This window comes from Clarias gariepinus, chromosome 1 (genome assembly GCF_024256425.1).
Source record: "Clarias gariepinus isolate MV-2021 ecotype Netherlands chromosome 1, CGAR_prim_01v2, whole genome shotgun sequence".
Classification (NCBI taxonomy): domain Eukaryota; kingdom Metazoa; phylum Chordata; class Actinopteri; order Siluriformes; family Clariidae; genus Clarias; species Clarias gariepinus.
Window position 1 is genome coordinate 27154929 of NC_071100.1, and position 26452 is coordinate 27181380.

Here is a 26452-nt window from a genome sequence, read left to right on the forward strand (position 1 = left end):
AAAAGAGAGAGAGAAAGAGAGAGAGAGAGAGAGAGGAGGGGGAGAGGAAGGACAAAACCACCGGGGGAGAAGAAAAGAGGAGGGATAGAGGACTGCTTGTTTTCACTTTATGTCGATTTGAATAACGTTAAAGAGGAGGAAAAAGCGTTCAAGAAGAGCGAGTTGATTTGCACTAGTTTTGCATTTACTGTAGAAACAGATCGGAGGAGAGAGAGAGAGAGAGGAAGAGAGAGAGAGAGAGTTCTCAGCTCCTAAACCGACACGTGTTGAGCTCGACTTTACTTTCCACAGTTCTTCATCCGGGAGTGGTGTGTCTGTGTCTGACTGAGTGTGTGTTTGCACAGACAGACAAGGTTTCATCTTCACGTGGCGGTTTGTACAGCAACACGGCGAGACGAAGCTCCGAGCAGACTCTTCCCCCCCGCTGCTCTTCCTACACGCTATCGGACTATGGCAGCGGTAACCAGCCCGGAGTCGAGCCCTCAGTCCCGGGTCTACTTCCAAACTCCCCCCGGTGCCGAGGAGACCGAGACCCCTGCGCGGAAACAAGGCCGGGTTACGGTTAAATACGACCGGAAAGAGCTGAGGAAGAGACTGAATTTGGAAGAGTGGATCATAGATCAGCTCACAGAGCTGTACGACTGTGAGGTGAGTGAGCGAGTCAGATCCATCCCCTTACCCAGGGTGTCCCATACATCTCCAACGTTTTAGTTCCAATACATTTCCTACATCATCTTCGTGAGCGCACACTCATGATGAACTCGTGTTAACCTCTGTGTAACTTAATGGGACAGGGGATCCGTCTGCCATGACGAGTGATCAATTAATCTGTGATGCCTAAATAAGGACTTCCGGTAGTGTAACGCTTGTGTAGTTTAGTTTGGATACATTGTTGCTAAACAAATCCCATCTGAACCTCATTTACAAGGCAAGACATTCACTGTGGTGTACTGTGTGTGTGTGTCTCTTTCTCTTACTGTGTGTATGTGTTTTAAACAAGCCGTATGGCTTTGTCCCATATTCTATTTCTAACACAGTTATTTAAAGCATTACATGCATAAATCCTTCACCCCCCCCCACAAAATGGGGCAACTATTGTTCACAGACGTCTGCCTCACAGATTAGGGGTTGTTTTCACTTTTTGGGGACTCTATATCACTCAAAGGAGTGAAGTAAATGCAAACCTTTTTAAAGTTGTTCACGGACAATGGTTTGTGACTTCCTGAAAGGGGGAGAGGGATTTAACAGAGTTAGATTAGAGGCCCTAAACTGGTTCAGGGAGACAGATCATCTTCTGCTCATTACAACAAAAGAACTCTGCATGTGGCTCATAACCCACTCCCCCTCTCGTCCTCCCTTCCTCACTCTATCTCTCCTCACTGTCCCGGCTGTCTGACACCCCCTCCCCCCTGACTCCACACCACCAGCATGGACGGAAACGTACACGCGCACTCACACACTTACTCATTTCTTCCTAAAGTCTCCCTCTGGAGTTACTTTTCAAAGTGGCTTCTCTCTTTGTAAAACTTCCTTTGCTTTGAACAAGGTAACGCACAACTCCTTGAGACCCTGGTGCCTCCCCCATTAGTAATAGCAAACTAACCATACCGCTGTAGCTTTGTGTTGAACCAGTCATTGTGGCACAGCGCCACAGATTACCACATACTAGCCTAATAAAAAATGTCATAAACCATTTTTTTAATACAAAACATAGTAGAAGCCTATACAGTATGCTTACTCTTATTATACCCAAGTATTATACCCTAAGTGTGTAATACACTCCAGTACTAAAAATTTGCCTATTTTCTTTGAGCATTATTTTTTACAAGCAAGACTATTACTACTACTACTAATAGTATTTTTATACTATTTTTATGCCAAAAAAACAACAACAACCTACTGTACTATATAGTGTATATATGGGCATAGACTTAACACAGAAGACAGCATACTATTGTAATAAAATGTAACTTATACTGTGTAAACACACAAAACACCACAATACTGTAGTTTATAGTAACCTATACAGTATGGTGCCTTTTTTTTAAGAAGACAACATACCTTTATAATAAATAATAGTCTATACTGTTTGATCCAAGTTTTAACCACATATCCAGTACTAAGTAAAAGCGTGTCCTGTAGGGGCACAATTGTACACATAACAGCATACTACTGTATTTAAGAGTGACCTGCATGACCTAGTAATAGTAACCTGGTCATTTTGTTCATACAATACATTATACCACTGTAATACACATACACACATGCATACTATGGCACTAATCAGTAACCTATACAGTATGTTCATTATTTTCCTCACAAAACAGCTAATATACTAATGATTACTATATTATGGTGTATATGTGATGCCATGTTATACTAAATAGTAGAGCTGTACGATTTAATTGGGTATGATATAAATAAATGTCTGTTGATTGAATTTATTGGATCAGTGACCCAGTTTTTGATTTAGAATTCACACTTTTTTACTATTTTGGTTTACTTTCAAATAGCTAATAAACTTTAAAACTTTCAAATTCTGTACTTAATTGCATACTATGTTGCCACTGAGGCTATACCCAAAATTCTATGCTACTGTTTTAAATAGTAGATTGTATAGTCGCTGTAGTTATGTTTAAAATTGCATTCTACCCAACTACCATATACATGCAAACCAATAACCAAAAACTGCCTTCTGCCGAACTGGAGCATGAACTATATAATCACTATGGCATGGCTGCATACTTCTGCACTAAGTAGTATGCCACCATAGCATGTGGTTTTTGTTGTAGCCACAGTGTCTACGCATAAGCATTCTCGTTTTCCCTTTAAATGTTTTTCTTTCAGTGTGGGTACTGGGCCAGGTGGCAGGAACCAGCACCCAGAGAAGAGGGGGAGGGAAAGTGATCAGATGAATAGGGAGATCTAAAGATAATTGAAGAGAAGAAAGGAAAAAGGAAGAGGGCAATCTGAGCAAGCGTGTTAATATGCAAACACACTTGACAACACGTGTGAGCTTGCTTTGACACATGGTTAATAGTGGCCCAGATTTCCTTCTGTACACAATGGGGCAGGTCAAACACTGTAGTAATGTATGGAGGAAAATCTGATTAAATGCTTACTGTGTTGTTTAGGCAGTGGGTGCATTTGGTTAGAAAAGCAAACAAGTCGGAGTGTACGTGAGCGTGTGCTTTGAAAAAGAGAGGCAGTTCAGATAGGAGTACGAAGAGGTGGAAAAAGCAGATGTCAAGAAATGAGCAGTTGAGCATTGACATAATAACAGCCAAACCATGAGCAAAAGATGGAAAATGACAGCTGTGGTTTTAACTTCTGGCTGAAAGCACAAGCATTGCACATCATTTTTCCTAAGGACCACACACACATTCACACTTTGGTTTAAAGCCTGTCACATCGCAATATGAATCATTACAACCCTTTTCCATACACCGATATTGAGCTGTTGGTCTAAATGACATCCCAAAGATGGTTCACTTGTTTACATGTAACAGCATTCATCCATGTTAAGGTGACAGGGTTAATCTCTCTTGTCTATTTTAGATTTTTTGCACAAATCAGGAAAATCCTTGCCATGGTGAACAAGTGTGGGGTCAGTCAGGCATACACATTTGGAGCAGACATTATTATGCTCATAAGCATCTGTCATATCCACAAGCAAAGCAAGGTTATCACTATGAAGAATTTTAAACAACACAATGTGTTCCTTTGGCTAATAATTTAAAAGGGCTTAAAGGCTAAAGTAACCATGTTTTATTGTCATTAAAGAGTATTTTAAGGATTAGTGACATGAATTTATTATATTCTTAATAATTTACAAAGCCAAACCTGTTACATCATGGATATGCTCAATAAACAATAGCTTTGTGAAAGCACACTTAGCTTAACAACGGCTAAGGAAGTCAGTTAGCTTAGCATGTAGATTCTGGGGTTAAAAGTGTTATCTTCTAATTATTTTGATAACATTGTAAAGTATATAAGCAAATTTAACTCTTACACTGGGCTCCACTATTAATCTTTGTAATATTATATTTTAATCTCTTATGTTTAGCTTTTCCTGAAGAGAACAGCTATTTCTGAAGTTCTCAGTGCTTTAAAGGCTAGAGTAAAATTACATGAAAGAGATTTTTCTGTGAGACCTGTGAGTCAAGATCCTTATCATTGACTATGCACACTAGTGCAGAGCGATATGACGATATATATCATGGGGACGATAGTTTATTTTTAGTCTATTTTTCTTCTATCGTTTCTATTGTTTCTAACTTAATTTTATCAATTACTAAAGAAAATATTGCATTAAATAGGCTATGACAAATGTATGATAAAGTCTTGTCGCTATGCAATGCATACTCTACCCTTTATATAAGTGATGATCAAGAATAAAAATTAACTTTTTCGCAAAGAAACTCCATCTTGTGGTTTTGCGACATGATGCATTATGACATGCTTTACGCTAGTTAACTCGTGAGTGCTTAAAGATGGAGACGCAAGAGGTTGAAGATGAATGCCCGGAGTCGCAACAAACTGAAACTGCTATGCAGGCAGCAGCCCAAGAAGTACTTTACCGAAACGTGGGGGTACATCAGTGATTTGGTTGCATTTTGGCTTCAAGAGCTCTGACACGGAGCTGAAGACAGTCATGTGCAAACTCTGCCAAAAGACTGTTTCCGCGCCCGACGTGAAACTTGAAATGGTTGTGCACTTTAATAAAAATAAAAAAAAAAGTTTATTTTGATAATACTATTTAAATAACTATGATGTGGATTAAAAAAATGTGAAGGCTACTGTAGCTCTACCTCCACCACATCTGTCAGTTGATAGATTTATATTGCTAAACTAAAATGTATTTTTCTCATTTGTGACAGTTCAGTTAAATGTCACTTCAAAATAAAGTTGCAAAAAAAGTATGCAATGATATTTTTGTCAAACTTTTCAGAGAATAACTGAAAACGTACTTAATTGTGGGTGGTATATCGTGATATATATCGTTATCGTGATATAAAATAATCCATATCGTGATATATGATTTTTCCATATCGCCCAGCACTAATGCACACACAGACTGAGGATTCACCCTACAGTGAGGCTGTTAGGAGCCCTGCTTCTGTACTTGTGAAATCACTGATGTACACAATCACACACGTAGACCTGCACCTGCTCATGTCCTTCTAGCATTTTCTGTCATGCTCACACCTTTATGTGTGTTTTAATGGAGCAGGTTTAGACATGCCTTTCTCTTTGCAGTCAACACACACACACACACACACACTCAGAGACACTCAGAGACAGACAGTGGGAATTGCTGTACTGATTTTATCAGCAGTTTTACCTGATAGCCATTACACAAAATATCACATCATGGAAAAATTCAAAATCATGGCGTAAACACAAGCTGCACATATTATTGTAATGGTCATTGTCTCTCACACTTCCCGTTCGGTCAAAACAAGCCCATTATAAAGAGGAAGCCCTTTTATTAATAGGGGAACATAGCATCATGTGTAATTTAATTCTCACTCACCTTCAGCAGTGGGAGATTCCTGAATGGTGTTCATTTAAATTCTGAAAGAAACCGCACAATACACTTCAAGTTGTCGCAATTCAGTACAGCATTTGTGCATTAAAGGTTAGGCTGTGGGAGCTCTTGTACGATCACCAGGTTCCCACAGTTGCCTGGCACACACTTAATTCATACAGCTGCTTAAGCTATAAGCAAATGGAACAGTCTATTATAAATTGCTTAATAGTGTGTTCTGCACTTGTGTGAGTAGTGACACTATTTTTATATGTTTAATAACATCAAATTGTTTAAAAATATTTAATTATTTTTTTGCTAGGTAGGATTACTGGGACCCTTATATTTCAATAATAATGGGAATAATTGCCCATTTTAAATAAAAATGCATCGTGTAAACACCTCTAATCGGAAATAGTCTGAATGGAGAGAATTTTTAACCAGAGTGTTAAACTTTGATAATCTGCTCAGTAGGTAAATATTAGCCATGTAAACACTTGAGCAAATCATTTCCCTCTTGTCTGTATAAATATATACTACCTGTCAAAAGTTTGGGCACAGCTTCTAATTCCATGCCGTTTCCTAATTCTTATTTATTTTTACATTGTAGAACAGTGCTAAAGGCGTCCAAAAATATGCAATAATCTCATTTGAACAGTTAATATTAAGATTTGTCTGCTACTTTTGCTATATAAAGCCTTCATAATAACACTAAGGCCGAAGGTGCTGTTAATTGGTGATGTTTGAGGCTGGTAACTTTAAATACACTAAAGTTTTGGTCTTGCTTTCCTGGGATGGTTTTCATGAGAGCCAGTTTTATCATGGTGCTTGATGGCTTTTGCAAATGCAATACTTGACAACACTGAACTATTTCAGCTGACTTCTGGGTCTTAAAATAACAACTGGCTCTTGTTGTTGTTATGTAATTACCTAATTCCATATGTGTTATTTCATAGTTTTGGAATCACCAGTATTATTCTAGAATGTAGAAAATAAATCTTGTGTTTAAACCTTTGACTGGTACTATATGCTTTTCTTTTTTTTTCTTTTTTTTTTTTTTGGCGCATGTTTGTCCCATATGGCGATTTTATTAGGTTACAGGAAGTACTGAAAAGGAAATTTTGCTTCCATTCCTAATTGGTAAAATCTGTTGAATGAACTCTCTTTAATTGTTTCAGCTATTCACACATAATAAAGCATCTAACCAGTCATACAAGAGACTGATTTTTTTGTTATATTTCCGGTTATGTTATAGAATTTTTGCTATATTTTAGCTTGTTAAACGTTTCATAAAAGGGAGAACAACTTTGCAACTATCAAATAAGTTAGTATCTGATTGAATGCTTTGGGAATGTAAACACACGGCTTATCAGATCTGTGTGTCCATGTAAACAGTTAAGTTTGGAAGGATTTTAGTTGTTGTCAAGAAATATTGTCCATGTAAACATACCACTGCGAATGAATGTTTGTATGCAATAGGACTTGGATGTGTGTAGCTTAACCATTAGAAATGTGAATATGCATGAAGAGTGAATTAAGGTAACAATTAACCCTTTCTTTTATGAGATATTTAATTTCCTCTGCATCTTTACTTTTCTGGTTTGGCTAGAAAGCATTTAACTGTGAAACTTATTCAGCAAGCATGTCACATTAACACACCAGTCTAAGTTTAAAATTAGATTTTATATATAAAACAGGAAGCTAACACACGCACTCACTCACGCGCACACATGCATGCACAGGTTCGAATGTCAGAACATCAGCATCATATGCTAAAGCAACTTTTAATAAGTCAATTGTTTAATCTACATCTGATTACGATGTCGTAATCTGGCTTTAGTTCAGTAATTCAGCAGAACGAAGCATATTTACTTGAAGAAAGTGTTTTTCATGTGTCTGTATTTTTTAGGGATTGCATAAGAAGTCCAGCAAGTGCGTACATATTAAATGTACTCACAAACTTACTGTCTTTACAAGATCCTTTTTATATTTAATAATTTTATGTTTATTAGATACAGTAACCCATATCCCACCACACTGTACCTTCAATCATGTAAACTTACGACATGGTAAAGTAAAAATCCTAATTGAGCAACAATTGATTTGTGAATGTTTCATAGCAATAAATAAACGCGTATATATAGAAAATAATACCCTCATAAATGAAACTCATTGTAATGTAATCATTGTAAACTAGGTGTGGTATAAGGGATGTGATGTTACAGGATAAATAATCAACCTGCGGTTGATTTATTGCCTTGTGCACCATATGCCATGATGTTTTATCCCATATTTATGAAACAAATGTCCTTTACGTTATTCCACAGTCAAACTCTGTTATAACAAAGACTTAACAGATCATGTTGCCGGTCCTTTAATAAACAGAGGCTTAGTCTGAGCTCTGTGTCAGTGCTATAGTAAAGCTGTGACACTAATTGCTTGTTCATTTGATTGTGATACGAGTTACAGCAGCACACAGACGTTCATGCGGATATAAACAGATAAATGCCAGGCTGGACTACAGCTTGGCCTGGGCTGCAGGCTGGTCTGTGAAGCGTGCTGTGTGATTGTGTCTTTTTCCCAGAAGGAATCAGGAGGATTAAAAATCTTGGTGTGGTGAGGAGTCTCTGAGGCCAGCAGGTCTGCTAGAAATAGAAATGCTCTCTCAGTCCACGTTCTTTATTCAGCAAGAGTCACACGGCAGACAGGAGACAGACAGACAGACAGACGGTGTGGTTTGATATCCTGTCACTATAAGTCTGTGCCCTGTGAAACTAAGAGCTCAGGAATACCTGGATATTTTTGTCTTCTGTTTCGTTAAGTGTTATCTTGAGTTTTGCAGAAGTAAAACTGGAAGATGTGGTCAAGTTTAAGGTCATTCATTGACTTGCGAAGCTAGATGTCTATCATATTGTTGTAGAATGAAATGAATAACATCAGTGATGTACAGTAGACTGGTGACAGGATCATGAAAACACAAGGCTCATGTATGCCTGTGAGGAGCAAAGGCTAGCCTGTCTGGTCGGGTCCTACAGAAAAACTAATATAGAACAAATTGTTGAAAAGAGATAATACCGGCAATTATACTTTTCTATCAGAAAGCCCAGTGCATCACAGCCTGCGGCGTATGGGACTTAGCAGGCAAAGAGTTCAAGATTGTCTCCAAAATCCCCCAGATCTCAATCCGACTGAGCATCTGAGTGATGCTCTTCACGAACAAGTCTGATTCATGAAGGTTCCAGACCATAACCCATAGCACCCAAAAGATCTGCTGCTAAATACCCGATTCCAGAAGAAACTTGCACAATACCGCGCATAACGTTTTGCTTTTTAATATTATGACTGATTGGTGTATATGCATCAGGCAAGCATATTTATAAACTTCAGAGCTGGCAATACTTTTTCAGAGGGAACAATTTGTTATTGGGTTTGTTTAAATATCTCAAAACATGAAAAGCCCAGAGTAACCGAAATATCTTTTTATTTTTATTATATTGCTCCAGTGTTGGAAAGCTGGATATAATTGTATAGTAGCAGATTTAGTAAGACATCTGGTTCATCTTAAGACTTTATCGTGAGTGCAATGGTTTTCATTTTGTATATTTTAAAAGCTTATTGATGGAAGATTTGATTTCTCAGTACAGGGAAACATGTTTGTGGTAATCACACAGAACACAGTAGTACCTCTTGGTGTGGTAAAAGTGACCTTGGGCTTCAGAAAGCAGTTTGGAAACAATTCCAAATCGAAATGAAGTGCTGTTGGTTTTGTTTATGTTTTTTTTTTAGGTCGGGCTGTGTCACATTATCAAATCGCACTTGCTTGGAGTTGCTCAGGCAGCTTCTCGGTTTCTAGTTTTAGAAATCTCCGAAGGAAACAACAGGACTGAAATACTGTATTTATTATTCATACCTCAGCTCTCTCTTTCCTTCTTTTCATAGTTTCTCCCAACCTTGAGTTTCTTCCCTGAGACCATAAAAAAATTGAAGATAGTCTTTCCCCAAGTTTATGTTAAACAATTAAAACCACAAGTCCATGATTTGAGGCTTTCCATGGCTCATGGTGCAGTTGTAAACTTCATCACTGTCTTGAATCAAGCCCAGGTGCTTTCAGTGGCTTAAGGAACCTTGAGGAAATTACTATTAGGAACCTATAATTAGTCAAAGCAGAGCAGTGGAGGACAGCATTCTTCTTCCATTTGCATTTCAACATGCTCCAAGTGTAGATTTAACCTCTTGAAATTGCACTGAACAATGGGCCTGATTTGTGTGAACAGATTTATTCGCAGGAGCATGTACACAAGAAATGTAGTCCGGTTATTTGTCATGGATTATAGCAACCGTGCACAGTATATGAATTGTATGCTCAAGTTTGAATGACTTATTTAATTTTACTTACAGCATTTATTAGATGCTCTAATGTGGGCTCTATTTAAGGTGATTACCAGGGCAGAGACTAAGTCCATTAAGTTAAATGTTTAAGCTTAGCTTATGCAAACATTCACTCATTTATAAAAAAATTCTGTATATAAATTTTGGTAATGTTTTTTTTTTGTCCTACTTCCTGCTTCATTCCATTGTGCACTCATAAGATTTCGTTGAAATTGTGAGTAATTCAGTGAGTTAGAGCCTTGTGTCTAAACAAGAGTGAGAAAAGCCTGAAAATAAAATGGGCAATATGACAAAAATTAGCTTTGGATAAGGGCTGACAAATTTGGTTAAAAAAAATAAAAAATAATATATATATATATATATATATATATATATATATATATATATATATATATATATATATATATATAAGTGTGTGTGTATATATGTATATACGTTTACACACACAGTATATATAAAACACACACTATATATATATATATATATAATGTGTATGTAAGTGGGGGTTACAGTGGGAAAGTATGTGAACATTGATAAATTATGAAAAGAAGGATTCCTTTTTTGGTTTCTGATACTGTACCACATTGCACATGTGTTGCTCAGACATATATGTTTTAACATTTATTCAGTACACACATGGGGGTGGAACCCATTGTCTTCTTCTTTGTCTTTCGGCTGTTCCCTTTCAGGGGTCGCCACAGCGAATCATCTGCCTCCATCTAACCCTATCCTCTGCATCCTCTTCTCTCACACCAACTAACTTCCTGTCCTCTCTCACTGCATCCATAAATCTCCTCTTAGGTCTTCCTCTAGATCTCCTGCCTGGCAGTTCCAACCTCAGCATCTTTCTACCGATATATTCACAATCTCTCCTCTGAACATGCCCAAACCACCTCAATCTGGCCTCTCTGACTTTATCTCCAAAACATCTAACGTGGGTTGTCCCTCTGATAAACTCATTCTTAATCCTATCCATCCTTGTCACTCCCAAGGAGAACCTCAACATCTTCAGCTCTGCTACCTCCAACTCTGCCTCCTGTCTTTTCTTTAGCGCCACTGTCTCTAAGCCGTAGAGCATCGCTGGTCTCACCACTGTCCTGTACACCTTTCCTTTCATTCTCGCTGATACTCTTTTATCGCACAACACACCTGACACTTTTCTCCACCCATTCCAACCTGCCTGTACCCGCCTCTTCACCTCCTTTCCACACTCCCCGTTGCTCTGGACCGTTGACCCCAAGTACTTAAAATCCTGCACCTTCTTTACCTCTGCTCCCTGTAGCCTCACCGATCCTCCTGGGTCCCTCTCATTTACACACATGTATTCCGTCTTGCTGCGGCTAACCTTCATTCCTCTGCTTTCCAGAGCATACCTCCACCTCTCCAAATTTTCCTCCACCTGTTCCCTGCTCTCGCTACAGAGCACAATGTCATCTGCAAACATCATAGTCCATGGGGACTCCTGTCTTACCTCATCTGTCATCCTGTCCATCACCAGAGCAAACAAAAAGGGGCTTAGAGCCGATCCTTAATGGATCAATGGTGGAACCCATTGTGGTATCTGCTTTTGTAGCCCGTCTATCCGAAGGATCAATGTTTTGCTGAAATGCTTTTCTGCTCACCACGGTTAAAAAGTGTGGTTGTTTAAGTTACCATTTCCTTCCCTTCAGCTCGAATCAGTCTGATCCTTCTTCTCTGACCTCTGTAATCGAGAAGGGGGTTTGCAAATATGGGGGTGTTGCTTGTTACATGCATTTTTTTTTAACCCCTTATGTGTAAACTGAAAAGCAGGAAAACCAAGGCAGTCAGCAGTTTCTAAAGTACACAAACCAACCAACTGAAGCCCTTGACCTCTGAGTATCTATCTATGTATCTATGTTTCCAGGATATGTGTATCTATAGTAGGCATTATACCCAGGTCAATTTCTCTGATCCCTTGCTGAGATCCCCTCGGCCACAACCAGCTTGGACTCGATTTCCTGATTCTCTTGATGCGATGGCTAGACGTTTAATTAAATTCAGTAGTGGTAGTTGGCCATCAGTTACACAGCATGAGGCAAATGAAGCAAAGTGACCATGGGATTTTCATTTCAGAATGAACATCGACTGGCTGTCCTAGGCTGGAGGGCGTCAGGCCTTTTAAACGATTTTTTTCCCCTCAAGAAAAGCCTTTGTTTAAGATCCAAGGCTTGATTTATTGTTCTCTCTAACAAAGTGCTAGCTTCAGTGCTCACTGCGTGCCCGTTCATGCTCAACACAGTTCATCATGTAAGATTGCTTATCTTCACCAAACCTCCCTGTGTACTACAGTAACCACTTCACTCGTCCCATCTCTTTCATGCTCTCCATTCTTTTGTTTGTTCTGTTATTTTACCCCTTCGGTTTTTGATGAGCAGGAAGTAGGAAGTTAACCCCATAGTGCCCTGCTGAGGCTGCGTGCATGCTCGTGAGTGCGTGTGATGCCGGACTGTAGCTTAGGAAACTCTTCCCGTGTGAAAGGCCCTCATGTGGACCGAGAGCTTGCTTCTGTAATCTGCACAATCATAGGCTTGTCTCAGGTGAATAATTCAGACTACATGAGGCATTAAAAACTTTCACGCATGGTCTATTTGTGAACACACTCATAATGTCACATGGAGGCTTGCTACTATGCATCCGTTATCTCGCATTGATCTTTTGTAGGGTTTCTAGCATTCATTCAACCCACTTTCCATCTAATGCATCTGTAGAGTATGTGCGATTGGAAAAAGATGAAAATTTCAGTGTTTTACTTCTCTGGGGGGAAAAGAATCCGAAACCCCATTTATACGGAAATGAATAAATAGAACATTTTAAATTAAGAAGTGTTACTGGCTAAAAATAAATCTCTAATGATTAAAAAGGTGTCTCAAACCCCTCTTCCTTCCCTAAAAAAGGGATATAAGACAAATCTTATTTGCATTATTGAACTTTCCCACAACAAAGCAATACATTTAAAAACAAACTACATATTTTTTTTCAGGTTTAGGTTTATGCATGACCTCTTAAGAATGTTCGGATTATCATCATAATACATAAATCCACAAAATTTACAAAAAGATCTACTTTTTTTTGTATGCCTCTTTATAACAGAAGGTAACGACTCCCTTAAGGTTTCAATTGTCAGTTTCAAGTCAACAAGTTCCCTAATCTATTCTAAACAGATTTTTGCCTATTGTAAGCAACTCTAAGCTAAGGACACAATAATTAGACTTGAAGTTGAAAAACACTACTGGTTCTCTTTAACGGAACGTCAGGGTGTACCTGATTACTTTATCTTGGGGATGGAAAGTGGTCTGTCTCTACTCACTGTGTATATGTGTCTTATTCTCAAGTGTGCTGGGGTCTGATAAGCGTGTGTGTGTGTGTGTGTGTGAGTGAGAGATTGACATGACATGAGATGATGCAGATGACTGCAGGCAGTGACCAATACAGTCCTCCTTCAATTCAGTTCGGTTTTATTTCTACAGTATAGCGCTTTTAATAGCAATCCAATAATAATAATAATAAAAATAAAAATTATTATTATGACTACTACTACTACTAATAATAATAATAATTATGACCAGTAAATAGTTGCAAAGCAGCTTTACAGAATAAAAAATTATTCAAATATTTAAAAAAAAGTTTTTTAAGTGTGAGGAAAAATGTATGAGGGTGACAGTGACAAGAAAAACCTCCCTGAGTCACAATAGAAAAAAAACCTTGAGAGGAACCAGACTAAACAGGGAACCCATCCTCATTTGGGTGATATCTGATAACAGGGACTGTTTTGCAGTCATAAGCCCTATTCGCACTAGATTAGTATTATCTGTGTACCTCGTGTGTTTTAGAATTAACCCCCCCTTCCTGAAAAGGAGTCAAAAATAACAACTATATAATCCTGCCAAGTCCTGGTCAGATCAGACATGCTGGTTCGCATGGGGCTAATATCACAGGACCTCAGTGTTTGGCGAAATTTGGTAGGTCATTTGCAGGGAAAATTTAAACTTTACAAATTAAAGTCTTATCCGAGTCGCATGGGATTAAGATCACGGACAGCCTCCACAATTATTACAAATAACTCCAGGTCCCCAGGTAGTACTAATCCCGTGCGAATAGGGCTATACTGTGTGGCTGGAAGTTCAGTATTCAGGCTGGAGAGATGTTCAAGGTAATATGGAGTCCAGTTTTGTTTTTGGGCTCGGGCTTATGTACATAACGGTGGGAATTAGTGGGCTTGACTGCAATCACATCTTCATGGTCTAGTGGAACCGTCCCCAATCCACACGCTTCCCAAGTAGCCTATTCGAGACCATCCTCAGCAGAGAGCCGGTGGTCTTCACCATCCAATTGCGATATTACAGCAAGATCCTGTTAAAGTAGCACAGGCCTTTATAGATGATAGAGCAGTGATGAAATGACAAAACATTCCGGTGTGCAATACACTGGTGTAGGCAGCAAAGATTAGATGGAGTAAATTTAAGATTGAAGGAGGCAGATGTGTAATGATAAGGATGTTTTTATAAGATATATACTGTACAGAGAGGGCAGATGGGGCAGTAGTGGCTCAGGTGGTTGAGGATCTGGTTTGCTGATGGGAGGGTCAGGGGTTTGAACCCCTATTATATATAATAGCCAGCCACTAACATCCTCAGTGTTAGTCACATGCAGCAGGTGAGAAACCTATGTCAGTAACATGCAGTTATTTTTCTGATAAAGGAAAAAAAATACAGAGGAGGACGAGGGGAAAAAAGTGTCCTCTCACTGTTTTTCCACTGGCAGCTGTGCATCAGCAAATACCATACATTTGATATCGCTTACTTGTGTACTACGCTAAACAATTTATGAGTATTCACAACAGTCCAGTATTCATATCAATAAATATGAAATACGAGCAGATCAGTGGACTGGATTTGCTGGAAAAAAAAACAAGTATAGAAGGGGAGGTGGCTGTAACAGTTTCCAGGGTTGGCTGCAAACGTTGTTGACGTTAGACAGGTTTTGTCAATTAGCAGTGAACCCAGTCCACCGCTGTTGTTTACATGACCCGCGCTTTAAAGTTCATTCCCCTTGCGTATTAAAACTGTTTAATTTTTAATGAGTCTCTCGCATATAAATGTAAAAATTATGTTCGGAACATATGTTAGTGTAATAATCTCCCACATCGTCTAGTACTAGATGACAGTAAGTGATTTGAAGCATAGCTCATGACCCACCTTATTTCCAGTTCAGTAATCCTAATGAAACTGCAGTATGCCATAGTTTTCTAATTAGGCTTCTGTTCATTAGTGCATGTCCCACATGTCACACGAGAAGGGGCATGTCTCATTTCAGGCATCTCATTGTTTAACATGCACATTAATCACGCATCTCATGACCCAGAAATATGAAGGCTTCTCTCGTATGTCTGCATAAAACCAGCTTTTTCAAAGTTCAGCTTTGAAATATGTAAAGCAAGATGATTCTGGTTGTGGCTATGAAATTCACTCATGCAGCAATTAATGCTCATCTACAGTGTCCTCTTTCGTTCACACACTTACTCATGCACGTACACATTCACACACATTGCTCTAACTGATATGAACATCCTGTTTCAGATTATTTGTCTGTGCTGTGTGTTTATATTGACTGGGCCGGATATGAGTTTCAAGTTCTGACTTGTGAGCGTGTTGCTAATTTTTTTTTTCTAATTATTTTGAGATGCAGCAACACGTCAGTCTGTTATGCAACTTTGGTCCAGGTTTGTGTAAGCCGGGAGAGGAAGAGAAGTGAGTAGTTAAAGTGATAGTAGATTAGCCAGGATTTTTGACTCTGACCTTTATCTTCCCACTTCCTCCTTCCTGTTTGTGCTGTTTCCATCTTTCTCCGTTTAATCTTAATACCAGAAATTATAAGGGCTGTATCAAAAGGAATGCACAAATGGAAAATGTGTAATGAACTGACATTGATTTTTGAATTTGCACGTTAATAGAGTAAGTCTGTCTCTATACAAAGGTACTACTCAACATAGTCCTCATTACAAGTGATGCTTTTGCCACCATAATGGAACCCAAATCTTGAATCATTTTTGAAAATCCCTTGTCGGCGGTTGATGGCCTTTCACTCTGTGGTTTGTCTTCAGTGCAGGTTTCCCCTTCTTTAAATAACTTCGTCTATCCATGCACATTGCTCCAGTCAACTGTGTCATGTCCATAAACATTCTGTAGTGCAGTGGGAGACCATCAAAGAGATTTCCCAAGAGGCTTTGAGATTTGGATACAATGATGGTGCAAATGCAACACTTATGATGAATCAAGACTTGTATAGAGGAAGATGTGCAATTACAATGCCCTAGGTCATTTGATAATAAAAAAAAGAAAAAAATCTGGATTACTTTCAAGACAGCCTTCATATTAAAGTCAAAAGTTTTAGATTCTGGCAGAAAAGTAGCATGGTATAGTAAGCGCATGGAACCAAACGCCAATAATGTATAATTAAAGCACTATAAAAATGTAGTAATAATAATAAGCGAAAATGTATAATGTAATATGACAACGCATTATAAACATTATTGTATTTTATTACTGAACATGGTTCTTAATAGATCACACATTTAAGATTTTGTGGACGAATGGTAAGATGGATTTATAATTTATATCAATAAACTCATTGAGAATAAATTTGGCATTATTATTATTATTATTATTATTATTATTATTATTATTAGCTACATAGGGCAGTGATATGTCTCTTGCCTGCCATTGGTAACATACAGTACTGAGCTAGCCAATCACAGGCATCTGTTGGCTTCTGTACAAAAAGGAAGTAGATCAAACCCAGTCAGACCTGTTTCTCACACTGCATGAAGTAAGTGTCCCAAAATCTGGAGCGGTCATGGCTATTTTTAAACATGTATAGTCTCAGTAGGCCCATCAGTAAATGTCTCAGGATTGTTGAACAAGCTATTTAAACTTCTGCAATCCAAAGTCGTGACTCTGTAAAAACAGCTCCATCATTTTGCCTTAAAAGTGAAATCTTCCTTAAGTAGACCATCAGGAACAGCCTGGTGGACTAGAAATATGACTCTTCTTCACTCTACATGGCTGATGATTGTTTTTACTCTATTCAAGCACATTGCTTCACCACTGCTATTGGGAAACATACTGTAGTGAACTCACTGGTTGAGTGTAACCACACACAATAACATCTCAAATAGTGCTCCTGAAATCTTCCACTCCTTCACACTGCCGGTTAAATCTCTGTGTTTTGGAGAGTATTTATTTTTCCAAGACGTCTAAGTGTTTTCTATAAACTTTACGATAAATTTGCTTAAGGAAACATAAAACAGTCTTTAGCTTGCTCCGTTAGGATTGGTTAGCTGTCCTGTGACTTGGCATGAGCAGCAATTTGGAAAGATAAGATGACTTCGCATGTGACGGATGAAACACATGCCTAACAGTTTATTTAACTGTCATGTGAGTGAGAGAGCAGAGACTTGGCTTTGAATAAAGTGGGAGAAATATTAGGACAAAATGTGTTTTCTTTTAGGGAGGTTACATAAGGCATACATAAGGATATGTCCCACAAGGGTAGACTTATCCACCCTTATGCAGCCACATAGAGAATATATACTCTATATATATTCTTGTATTTTGATGGAGGTTCTTTGGAGTATAGAGGAGGTTTGTGTATGATGTGGTAGAGTGTGACACGTGTTACTGCTCTGTAGCTGATGAACCTGAAAAGTGCATGCATGTTTAGATTTGTTTAATACCATCATCTTCTAGATTTTATTCCTACTCGTCTATAAATTTCACATCATGTCTAGTGCATGTATTACGAGTTATGGTTATGAAGTACTACATACTGAGCACCTGTTTTGTAGACGTGATATTTTATCCCATTGTCCACAGAAGAGAGGTACTGGAACATAGACTTTAAATTGCAGTCTCTGTAACCTCACACGTTCTGACCTTTAGTTCCATGTTAATGTTTTGTACAGAGCTGCCTAGCAGCTAAGGGCCTTTGGGGAATGGTTCAGGGAGCCTGTGAATGTGTGTGTTTTTGTCTTCGAGCCTGCACGCAGCAGCCAAATTATCGTCCTTCCTCTTCCCCTGTGATAAAGGGAGGGTCTTTATCATATTGTCCACTTTCAGTCACACATGGAGACTTGCTTTAGTAAACTCTGTTCTAATTCGCCTGTTAACACACACATGGTAACGCACCTCTACTGACACACACAAACAGCCAACCGGAAAGTTTCCTCCAGTCATTCTGATTCACGCTAGCACTAACTGAATCACACAAGATGATACACTCATACATACACACCTAATTACGTGCCAGATGTACATTCAACTTTGGTCATACAGTCTAGTTACTCAGTCCTCAGGGAGTGAATATCTGTACTGGAGTTTTATAGAATCTGGCAAGACATGGATTACTATGCATTTTTGTCACAGGAAGGAGTTACTTTGTGAGGAATTAGATAACTTTGTTTAGTAACTTCAAGTGTGTGACTCATTCTGAAGTCCTCGCCTCTCTCTCTCATGCTCTTTCTCTATCCAACATAAGTGGTCGAATTTGTAAATCCCTCTGGTTTTAAGTCAGGTTTACTGAGCAGCTCATTAGCTTGTTAGCCACCCTGTGTGTCTTCACTATCTGGGGAATTCTACTGTGAGTCAGCTCCATAGACTGTATGATCAAATCATGGTCCATGTTGCCAGATGATACACGGGGGATTTGGTAGAGAAAGTAGCATCATATGAGCGGAAATAAACATTTTCGCAGCAGAACACGACAAATGCCATTGCTTATGGCATGACTTGTACTTGTTTTGGCAAATTATTATTCTTGGCTACTCAATGGTGTCTATAACAGATTGTTTCTTTCACTATGTAACTAAATAAAGAAACCTTAAACGTCTCCATTTTAAGCAAAACATGTAACTTTTGCTGCCAGATTTTTACAGTGGCTGATGTGGATGGTTTAAATGTGTTGAAAAGGGTTTTTCGAGAATGTTGAAGCCAAGAAAAGGACATTAAACCCTATTACCGCTATTGCATCGATCAAGCAGTAATAAATTTCAGGTAGTCAGTTAAAATTATGTAACGTAATGAAATGTTATAGAATTTGATTAGTTACATGTGTGGCAATTCATGCACTCACTATATACCGCTTTATCTCAGGAGACTTAGGGCACGAGGCGGGGTACACCCTGAATGGGGTGCCAATCTATCGCAGGGCACACACATATACACACTCCTTCTCACAATACTTGAGAACACCAGTTAGCCTGATCTGCATGTCTTTGGACTATGGGAGGAAACCCACCAAAGGAGAACATGCAGACTCCATCCACACAGAGACGGGAATCGAACCCGGACCCTGGGGGTGCACGGTGACAGTTTTAACAACTACACCACCGTGCCACCAACTCCACAATAAAATATTGCCACTTCTCTAAGTAGCGAGCTTCCAAAATTCACATATTGGCAAGCAGCACAGCGTAATGTCTGTTAGTTGTGAGTTATTTGCTAAATTTGTTTATAATTATATATATATATTGTACCTGAATATTTACAGAATTGCCAAACTTTAGTTGGCAATACAAGTTTGTATTTGTATTGCAATACAAATCAAATTGGCAACTAGGTATCAAAATAATCTTGTATTGGTGATTTCCATAACTAAATGAAATACAAGTATATGTTGCCTAACATCTGGAATAGGTTCTGTGAAATAGGAGGTTATGCGGTACGAACACCATGTTATATTTTCAGCAAAGTATGTCGAGTACTGAAGTGTAAGCACTCTGGTAAAGCAGAACAATAACACTGCAAAACTTATAATATATATATTATATATATATATATTATATATATATTATATATATATATTATAAACTTATATATATATATATATATATATATATATATATATATATACCCAAGTTATTTGTGGAAAGCTGGTTGTCTGGTTCTGTCCACTATTACTATATTGTGAGCTTATAAACCCTACTGATGTGACTGACAGACACGTCAGTAATCTGATGCATGCATGTTATACAGTGCATACCTGTACTATAATAGAGCTGTCGTCATGTGCCGGAGTGACACTGAAACTGGTAGAGGAGGAAGCTGAAAAGGCTGTAAACTGACATCTTTATTTCGCTTAAAACGTTTCTCATGATCTTCAACAATCTTTGTAAATGAAGGTTTTGTGTGCAACAAAACTCAGCACATTTTTTCCTGATTTGAAAGGCTGCCACTACTTCTGTTTCACTCATTACAAAAACACAGTCAAAGCATGAGCTCGCTATATTTGTTATAAAAACATAACTGCCATATTATTGATGCTGAGCTGATTTATATCCATTGTACCAAAACTGTGAAATGGAGATCTAGCATTTAGAAAAATCACCAAATTCACACTAAATTCACCAAAACAATGTGGAAAAGCATTTGTGCTTCATAACAGTCTTAGGATTTAAAGAAAAGATTAATCTCTTTGTAATAGTTCTTGCTGCAACACATGGGCTTATCTCATTTTGCTGTCAGACTTTTCAGATATTGCTAAAAAAATCCAATAAATTAGGTGAAAGAGACAGATCCAAATGATTGACTTAAATTCATACTCGTACTGATCTTATGACATGTGCGGTCCAATGTTTCTTCAGTTCCTCATTCACCGCTTGACTTTCCACCTGCAGATGGTTTATGTTCACTGTTTAATATAAAAAAATCTAAGAATAATTGTAAGCAGAGTTTCATCCTATCCTGTCCTGTCACTGCATGCCTATAAGGACATTATAAAGAAAAATGAAGCTTGTGGATGTAGCAGAGTTTGTTTGCGGTCTGTTAGATGGTCTATTGCAGTTAACAGATTTTGCTCATCTTGTATCGCCAAGCTCGCATCTAACACGATTTCACACTGATTAGTACATTACTTAATTTGTGTTCAACTAGTTAGATTTAAAAACTCTAAACTGCACAATTATAACCGTTTCTTATTCTTAAACGCTGGAGAGATGCCATCACTACTTATTGCTTTCTGGTGTGAACGTAGGGTTGCTTTCTGTGTTTCTAATACGCGTGTGTGAATTAGAGAAACTGAGAGAAATCAGGAACAGAGCCATATTGTGCCAGTATCAGTGTACAACTCTGTTCCTGAGTGAAAGGTCGTTTGTGTGAAGAGTGACTGCTTGTATGTGTGTGTAAGAGTGAGAGAGATTTGGGTAGGGGGCAGTTGGGCAGGTGCAATGACAGCTGGTGCGGGCAGCCCAAACCGAGAGGGGGGGGGGGGGAGGGTGTTGGAGAATGAGAAAGAAGCGAACATGGCAGTGGAAACGAGGACGTGCGATTGGCGCCAGTAGCACTTCCAACCAGATTTGATTTTCCACTGCCCAACATGATGAGTGTTTTGAAGCTGCAAGGACGTTTTAATGTTAATTATATTAGTGCAGCTTTATGTTCTACTTTTGTGGCAGTGGCTGAATTTTTGGGTTTGTGTGTAGTGTGTCTGTGTGTGTGTGTAGGGAGAGAGAGAGAGAGAGAAAGGGCAGGTTTAAAGAAAGAGGACGGCTATGAACCAGCCCTCAGTGAACAGCACGTTATAGAGAGGGGAAAGAATAAACGCGGCAGAGGGAGGAGACAGAGGAGAGAACGTGCAGCATGTAATTTGGGTTTGGCATTTCTAGTCATGTGCGCTATTTTTACACCCGAAATGAAACGCACATCTCAACTACATGCTTAACAGGCAGATTACAGTGCGATGAAACTAGTAGGACAAATGAAACCTGGAAGTCAAATGAAAGGGGAAGAGCAGAACATTATCTAGGATGAGGGCTAAGGGCTGTAGGACAGCATGGAGACAGCAGACGTGAGGATGAGGCGAGCCAAGAGAGAGGAAAGGAAAACGCATGCTGAGCCAGTGACTTTTGATGATTATTTCCAAACCCATCTGTTTCATGCCCGGCAGGTCCCAACGGGCATTTAGCTTTATGTGCAATCTTCACTGAATCAACCATATTAACACAGCAGTAAATGGAAATGACTGAGCTGAGCGGGCAAGAGCTTGCTCAAAAAACTTAAATCAGATTAAGGTTCATTGTATCTTTAGATGAATTCCTATGCTTCCTTAAAGGCAATTGTAGAGTTAGAAGGCTAGGGGGAAAGAAACGTTAGCGCTTAAATAAAGCGTCTTTCACACACATTAGCCTATCGGTTCTGCTCTTTAGTCTGTCTTGCTGCTAAGCCTCGGGGAGGTTTTGCGTTCTGTCTTTTGTCAGATTAGACATACTTGTTGGCTTTTGCTCTTCAAGCAAGCGGCATAAATAACCGATCTATGCCAATGTTAGCTTATAGCTTTTTTACATTTTTCAGTTCAGCTTTGTAGTAAAGAGTTCTTTCAGTTGGATTCTGATGGTGAATACAAAGTTACAATTTTCCATCAGCTCAGCCATTTTTTTTATTTTTATGCAGGCGGCTGGATGGAACGTTCCAAAATCTGAATCTCTGCCTGTACGTAAAAACATATGAATAATAAAAATTAAGACATCATGATGGTCCAGTTTTCCCAGTGCACTGCTGTGTACTTAACTTACATTTGTGTTAATGATTGTTGTTCGAACACCACAGATTTAGGCGAGACTTTTGTATGGAGTTAAATTTTTTTCATGTAAATGTTTATGTATACAAAATGTGTAACAGCGTGTTGTGTTAAACACAAAGTTGGAGGCACAGAATTGTCCTGGGTGTCTTTTGACAATGCCCCTGTGCACAAAGCCAGCTTCATGAAGACAAGCTTAGACAGGTTTGATGTGGAAGAACTGGATTGGCCGGCGCATGTCACTCATTAAAAAACTCTCGTTTCTGACTCACAGCAACAATTGAAAATCTACTTGAAAGCCTTTACAAAAGAGTGAAGCTTATTAAAACACCAAGGGGGAACTAAATCTGCAATGGGATGTTTAAAACATTTAAGCATTTGACACATGTCTAGATGTCTACAAACCTTTGGCTATATAACATATTACATTTCACATATTAAGGCTACTAAAGATGATGCCAGGCCAGAATGTTGCATCTAGTACTTGATTTCATTAGATAATAGAGACCTCTTGTGGTACGCAGGTACTACTACAGTGTGATTTAATCTTGCTTGCAATTTCATCACTTTTTCAAATGTATACACATAGGTTAAGCCTGACATTTTTTGTTTGCCAGAACTCTCACCACCGTCTTTCTATGCACCTTTATTTTGCTACAGGAGGAGGCGATTCCTGAACTGGAGATCGATGTGGATGAGTTATTGGACATGCAGAATGATGAGGATCGTGCTGCACGTGTTAAGGTTCTCCAACTCGCTTCTTCTACCACTGTCATGTTTATTTATATAAAGCTCTTTAGGGAATGATTTTTTGTATTTACAGCATATTTCTGTTCTTTTACAGGATCTGCTGGTGGACTGTTACAAACCTACTGAAGTAAGCAACCTTTCCACTAAGTTTACAGTACACGTATGAAGCCAAAATGTGCATGAAACACCTTTTCATGGACAACTGTGAATAGAAAAATTATTTCTACAAATAATAAAATAAAAGAATATACACATGGTTTGTTACTGGCTATTTATTTGCCTAACTTGAAAATAATATGAGGGGTGTCGAAGTCAAACTAGGACATGTGATGAAATTTCTCGTGAATTAAGGCGTTTCCGCTCATAACTGTTTTCTGTAATTCTGCACAACCAAAAGTCTCGGTTTAACTTGAACGCCCCTTGTATTTAATGAGAACTTCACACAGTGAGTAATATTGACAAATCATTACATGCACAACATTAATCCCTTTAATTTATACCGGCACTACTAGCTGCTGTATTTGAATCAGAGTTTTTAATGGATTTTTTTCTACTGTTAACCTTTCTTCCCTTGTTCTTCTTGTACCCCTGTAGGACTTTGTAGTCGAGTTGCTTGACAAAATCCGCGGCATGCAGAAGCTCAGCACACCTCAAAAGAAATGATACCCCTACGTCCTTGGCTCTTCCTCCTAACCCTCCCCCAGCCAATCCCAGCTTCCTCCTCTGCTTCACTAGGTGCTCCAGCAATTACTTGAGGTGGAGGAAGAAGCGAGGTGACTGGGGAAGCTAGCCAATCAGATTCTTATAAGCAGGGCTTATTTTTTTTCATTCTGTTAATTTTGTGTTATATATTTTTTTTTCTTAATGGGAATAATATTTCACTGTGTTTTTAAAGCATTTGTAGAAATCCTAGCAATACGTTTCTACACATAGGTTTTTAGGGATTACTGTGTGAAATTTTGTTCTGATGCAATACTGTATGTGTGTCCCCAGGGGACAACACTCGCTATAGACGTGCTGTTTTTAATGTTACAATATAGTAAGTTTGAAATACAAGAGATATATGCAGCCTTGTCCATTTAACAAAAAAAAAATCCTTACTTTTTTCTTGTGCAAGGGAGTGATTATGTAGATCTGGGTGACCCGGGTTAGAACGAGGTGGATTAAGGTTGGAAAACTGGATATTTTTTGAGATGTATAAAGACACGTACATAGAAACTTGCAGACAGCTGGGCGTCACCTCCCTTATGGGTCAGTGGGAACATATAGCACACATCACAGCTGTGGTTATTAGGCCCTCTCACACACAGATGTGTGCAATGGCATGTGGAGCACAGAGGGAGATGAAGGCACGCTGGATGGTTGTGCGGTATGCCACAAAGTCTGCCAGTTTATAAAATTTAAATTCATGTTTTCGTTCGAATCTGGTAAATCATCCTACCCAGAAAGCGTCTGGGTCTTTTTCACAGCTGATCAAACACAACTATAATAGGGCTATTTGCATATCCCATGTCTGTAAGTGGATTTAGTAGCCAAGCTTCACTTTCAGGCCCCCATTTTTCACATTAATTTAGCATAAACAAACAAGTGCACAGCTTCTTATACTTTGTTGTTATGACAAAAACAAAGTCAAAAGAAAGTAAGAGTTTTCCTCTAACACCACCTCATATTTGTTCCTTCTGCATTGTGTCTCCTCTCTTTTCCATTCAGCTCTCATCTTTTCCTGGTAGAAATACCCTTTTCTATATCAGACGTTGCCTTAGTACATAAACTATGTTACACAAGCCAAATAAAATAAAGGCATTCATTTGAGAAATATTTATATAAAGGATCAATTTCAAATTAGCATTTAAATAATATGTTGAATACATTTGGAAAGTTGAATACAACTCCAAAACAGTACTTTATAGATGTGCATAAAATAAAATGGATCTGTTCTTTCTTTTTGTATTAGATAAAGCATTTTTTATACAACGGCATACAGAATATGCTAATATCATGAACTAAATGTAATAAGACAAATCATGCCTTCGGTAAAAAGTAAGCACCTGAGAATAATCTGTGATTGAAGGTGGGGTAGGGGAAATGATAAGAAAATGTAGCAATAAACTCGTCTAAATAGTTTCCTGGGTTTGTTATACTTTATGCAAGTTTAATAAAAAAATTGTAAAATACCATTTTTGCCTTTCAATGTGTGAAGTTTTATTTTTGATAAACATACATTTGCATACATTTTAAAATAAAGACATGACAGCAGTTCACTCACAGGTTCTGTATCTTTACTTGAGAAAGAGGCTGAGTTTCTCAGGAATTGTCTTTGGAATGTAACCAGTTAAACAGGAAAACCTGCTGTGCTTGCATAAGATTCTCTGGAAGCTTAGTGAATTTATCCAACATAACATTTTGAATGATAATGTGCATATAGTCAGGGCCACAAGAATTATTAGACTGTTACACAATTTTATAATTCTGTAAACAATGACAACATATTTAAAATTACTGTCTTTTTAAAAAGTCACTATTTTTACAAACAAACTAATAGAATATAAGGATTTTTTGATGTATGCAAGAAAATCCATTGCTGTAAATGACCAGCTGAATTCTGCAGCCCATGGACAACACAAATTTTGAGTTTCCTCCCTTGAGGCCTTCACTGTAGCCACCTTCACTTACTGGTTGTTTATGGGTCTTTTTGCCTGCAATTCTTTTGTCAGTAAGTGAAATACATACTCAGTAGGGTTAAGGTCACAGAATTAACTTATTCCATTTCTTTGTTATAAGAAGCTCTTTGATTGATTTGGTGGTATGTTTGTCATTAACCATATGTGCTGTAAAGTTTCCAAACTGTTTAAAAATATTTTTTCAGAACACAAGCAGCTTATGTAATTAGTCAGTTGCATATTGAAAATTAAAATGGCTTAGTAGTTAGCACTGCCGCGTTGCACCTCCAGTATCTGTGTTCAAGTCCCACCTTGTGTCTGTGTGTATGGAGTTTGCATGTTCTCCCTGCTTGATGCTTGGTGGGTTTCCTCTGATTTCCTCCCACAGTCATGCAGATCAGGCTAATTGGCGCTTCCAAATTGCCCATAGTGTGTGAGTGAGCAGGCTGTACCCCACCTCGTGCACTAAGTCTAAGTGAGTGAGTAAAAGCTACCAAAATGCAAATTCAGCACTTGCAATCAACTTGTCAGGAAA

The 26452-nt window shown here is 38.4% G+C and overlaps 1 protein-coding gene across 1 annotated transcript; it reads left to right on the plus strand.

Annotated features, from left to right (window-relative positions):
* The first annotated feature begins 28 nt into the window (after positions 1-28).
* Positions 29-25434, plus strand: ppp1r14bb (protein phosphatase 1, regulatory (inhibitor) subunit 14Bb). Its single transcript, XM_053491534.1, has 4 exons — positions 29-648; positions 23168-23251; positions 23352-23384; positions 23852-25434. The coding sequence occupies exons 1-4, from the start codon at positions 451-453 to the stop codon at positions 23918-23920; spliced, it is 384 nt and encodes a 127-aa protein (XP_053347509.1). The 5' UTR covers positions 29-450; the 3' UTR covers positions 23921-25434.
* Positions 25435-26452: the final 1018 nt, after the last annotated feature.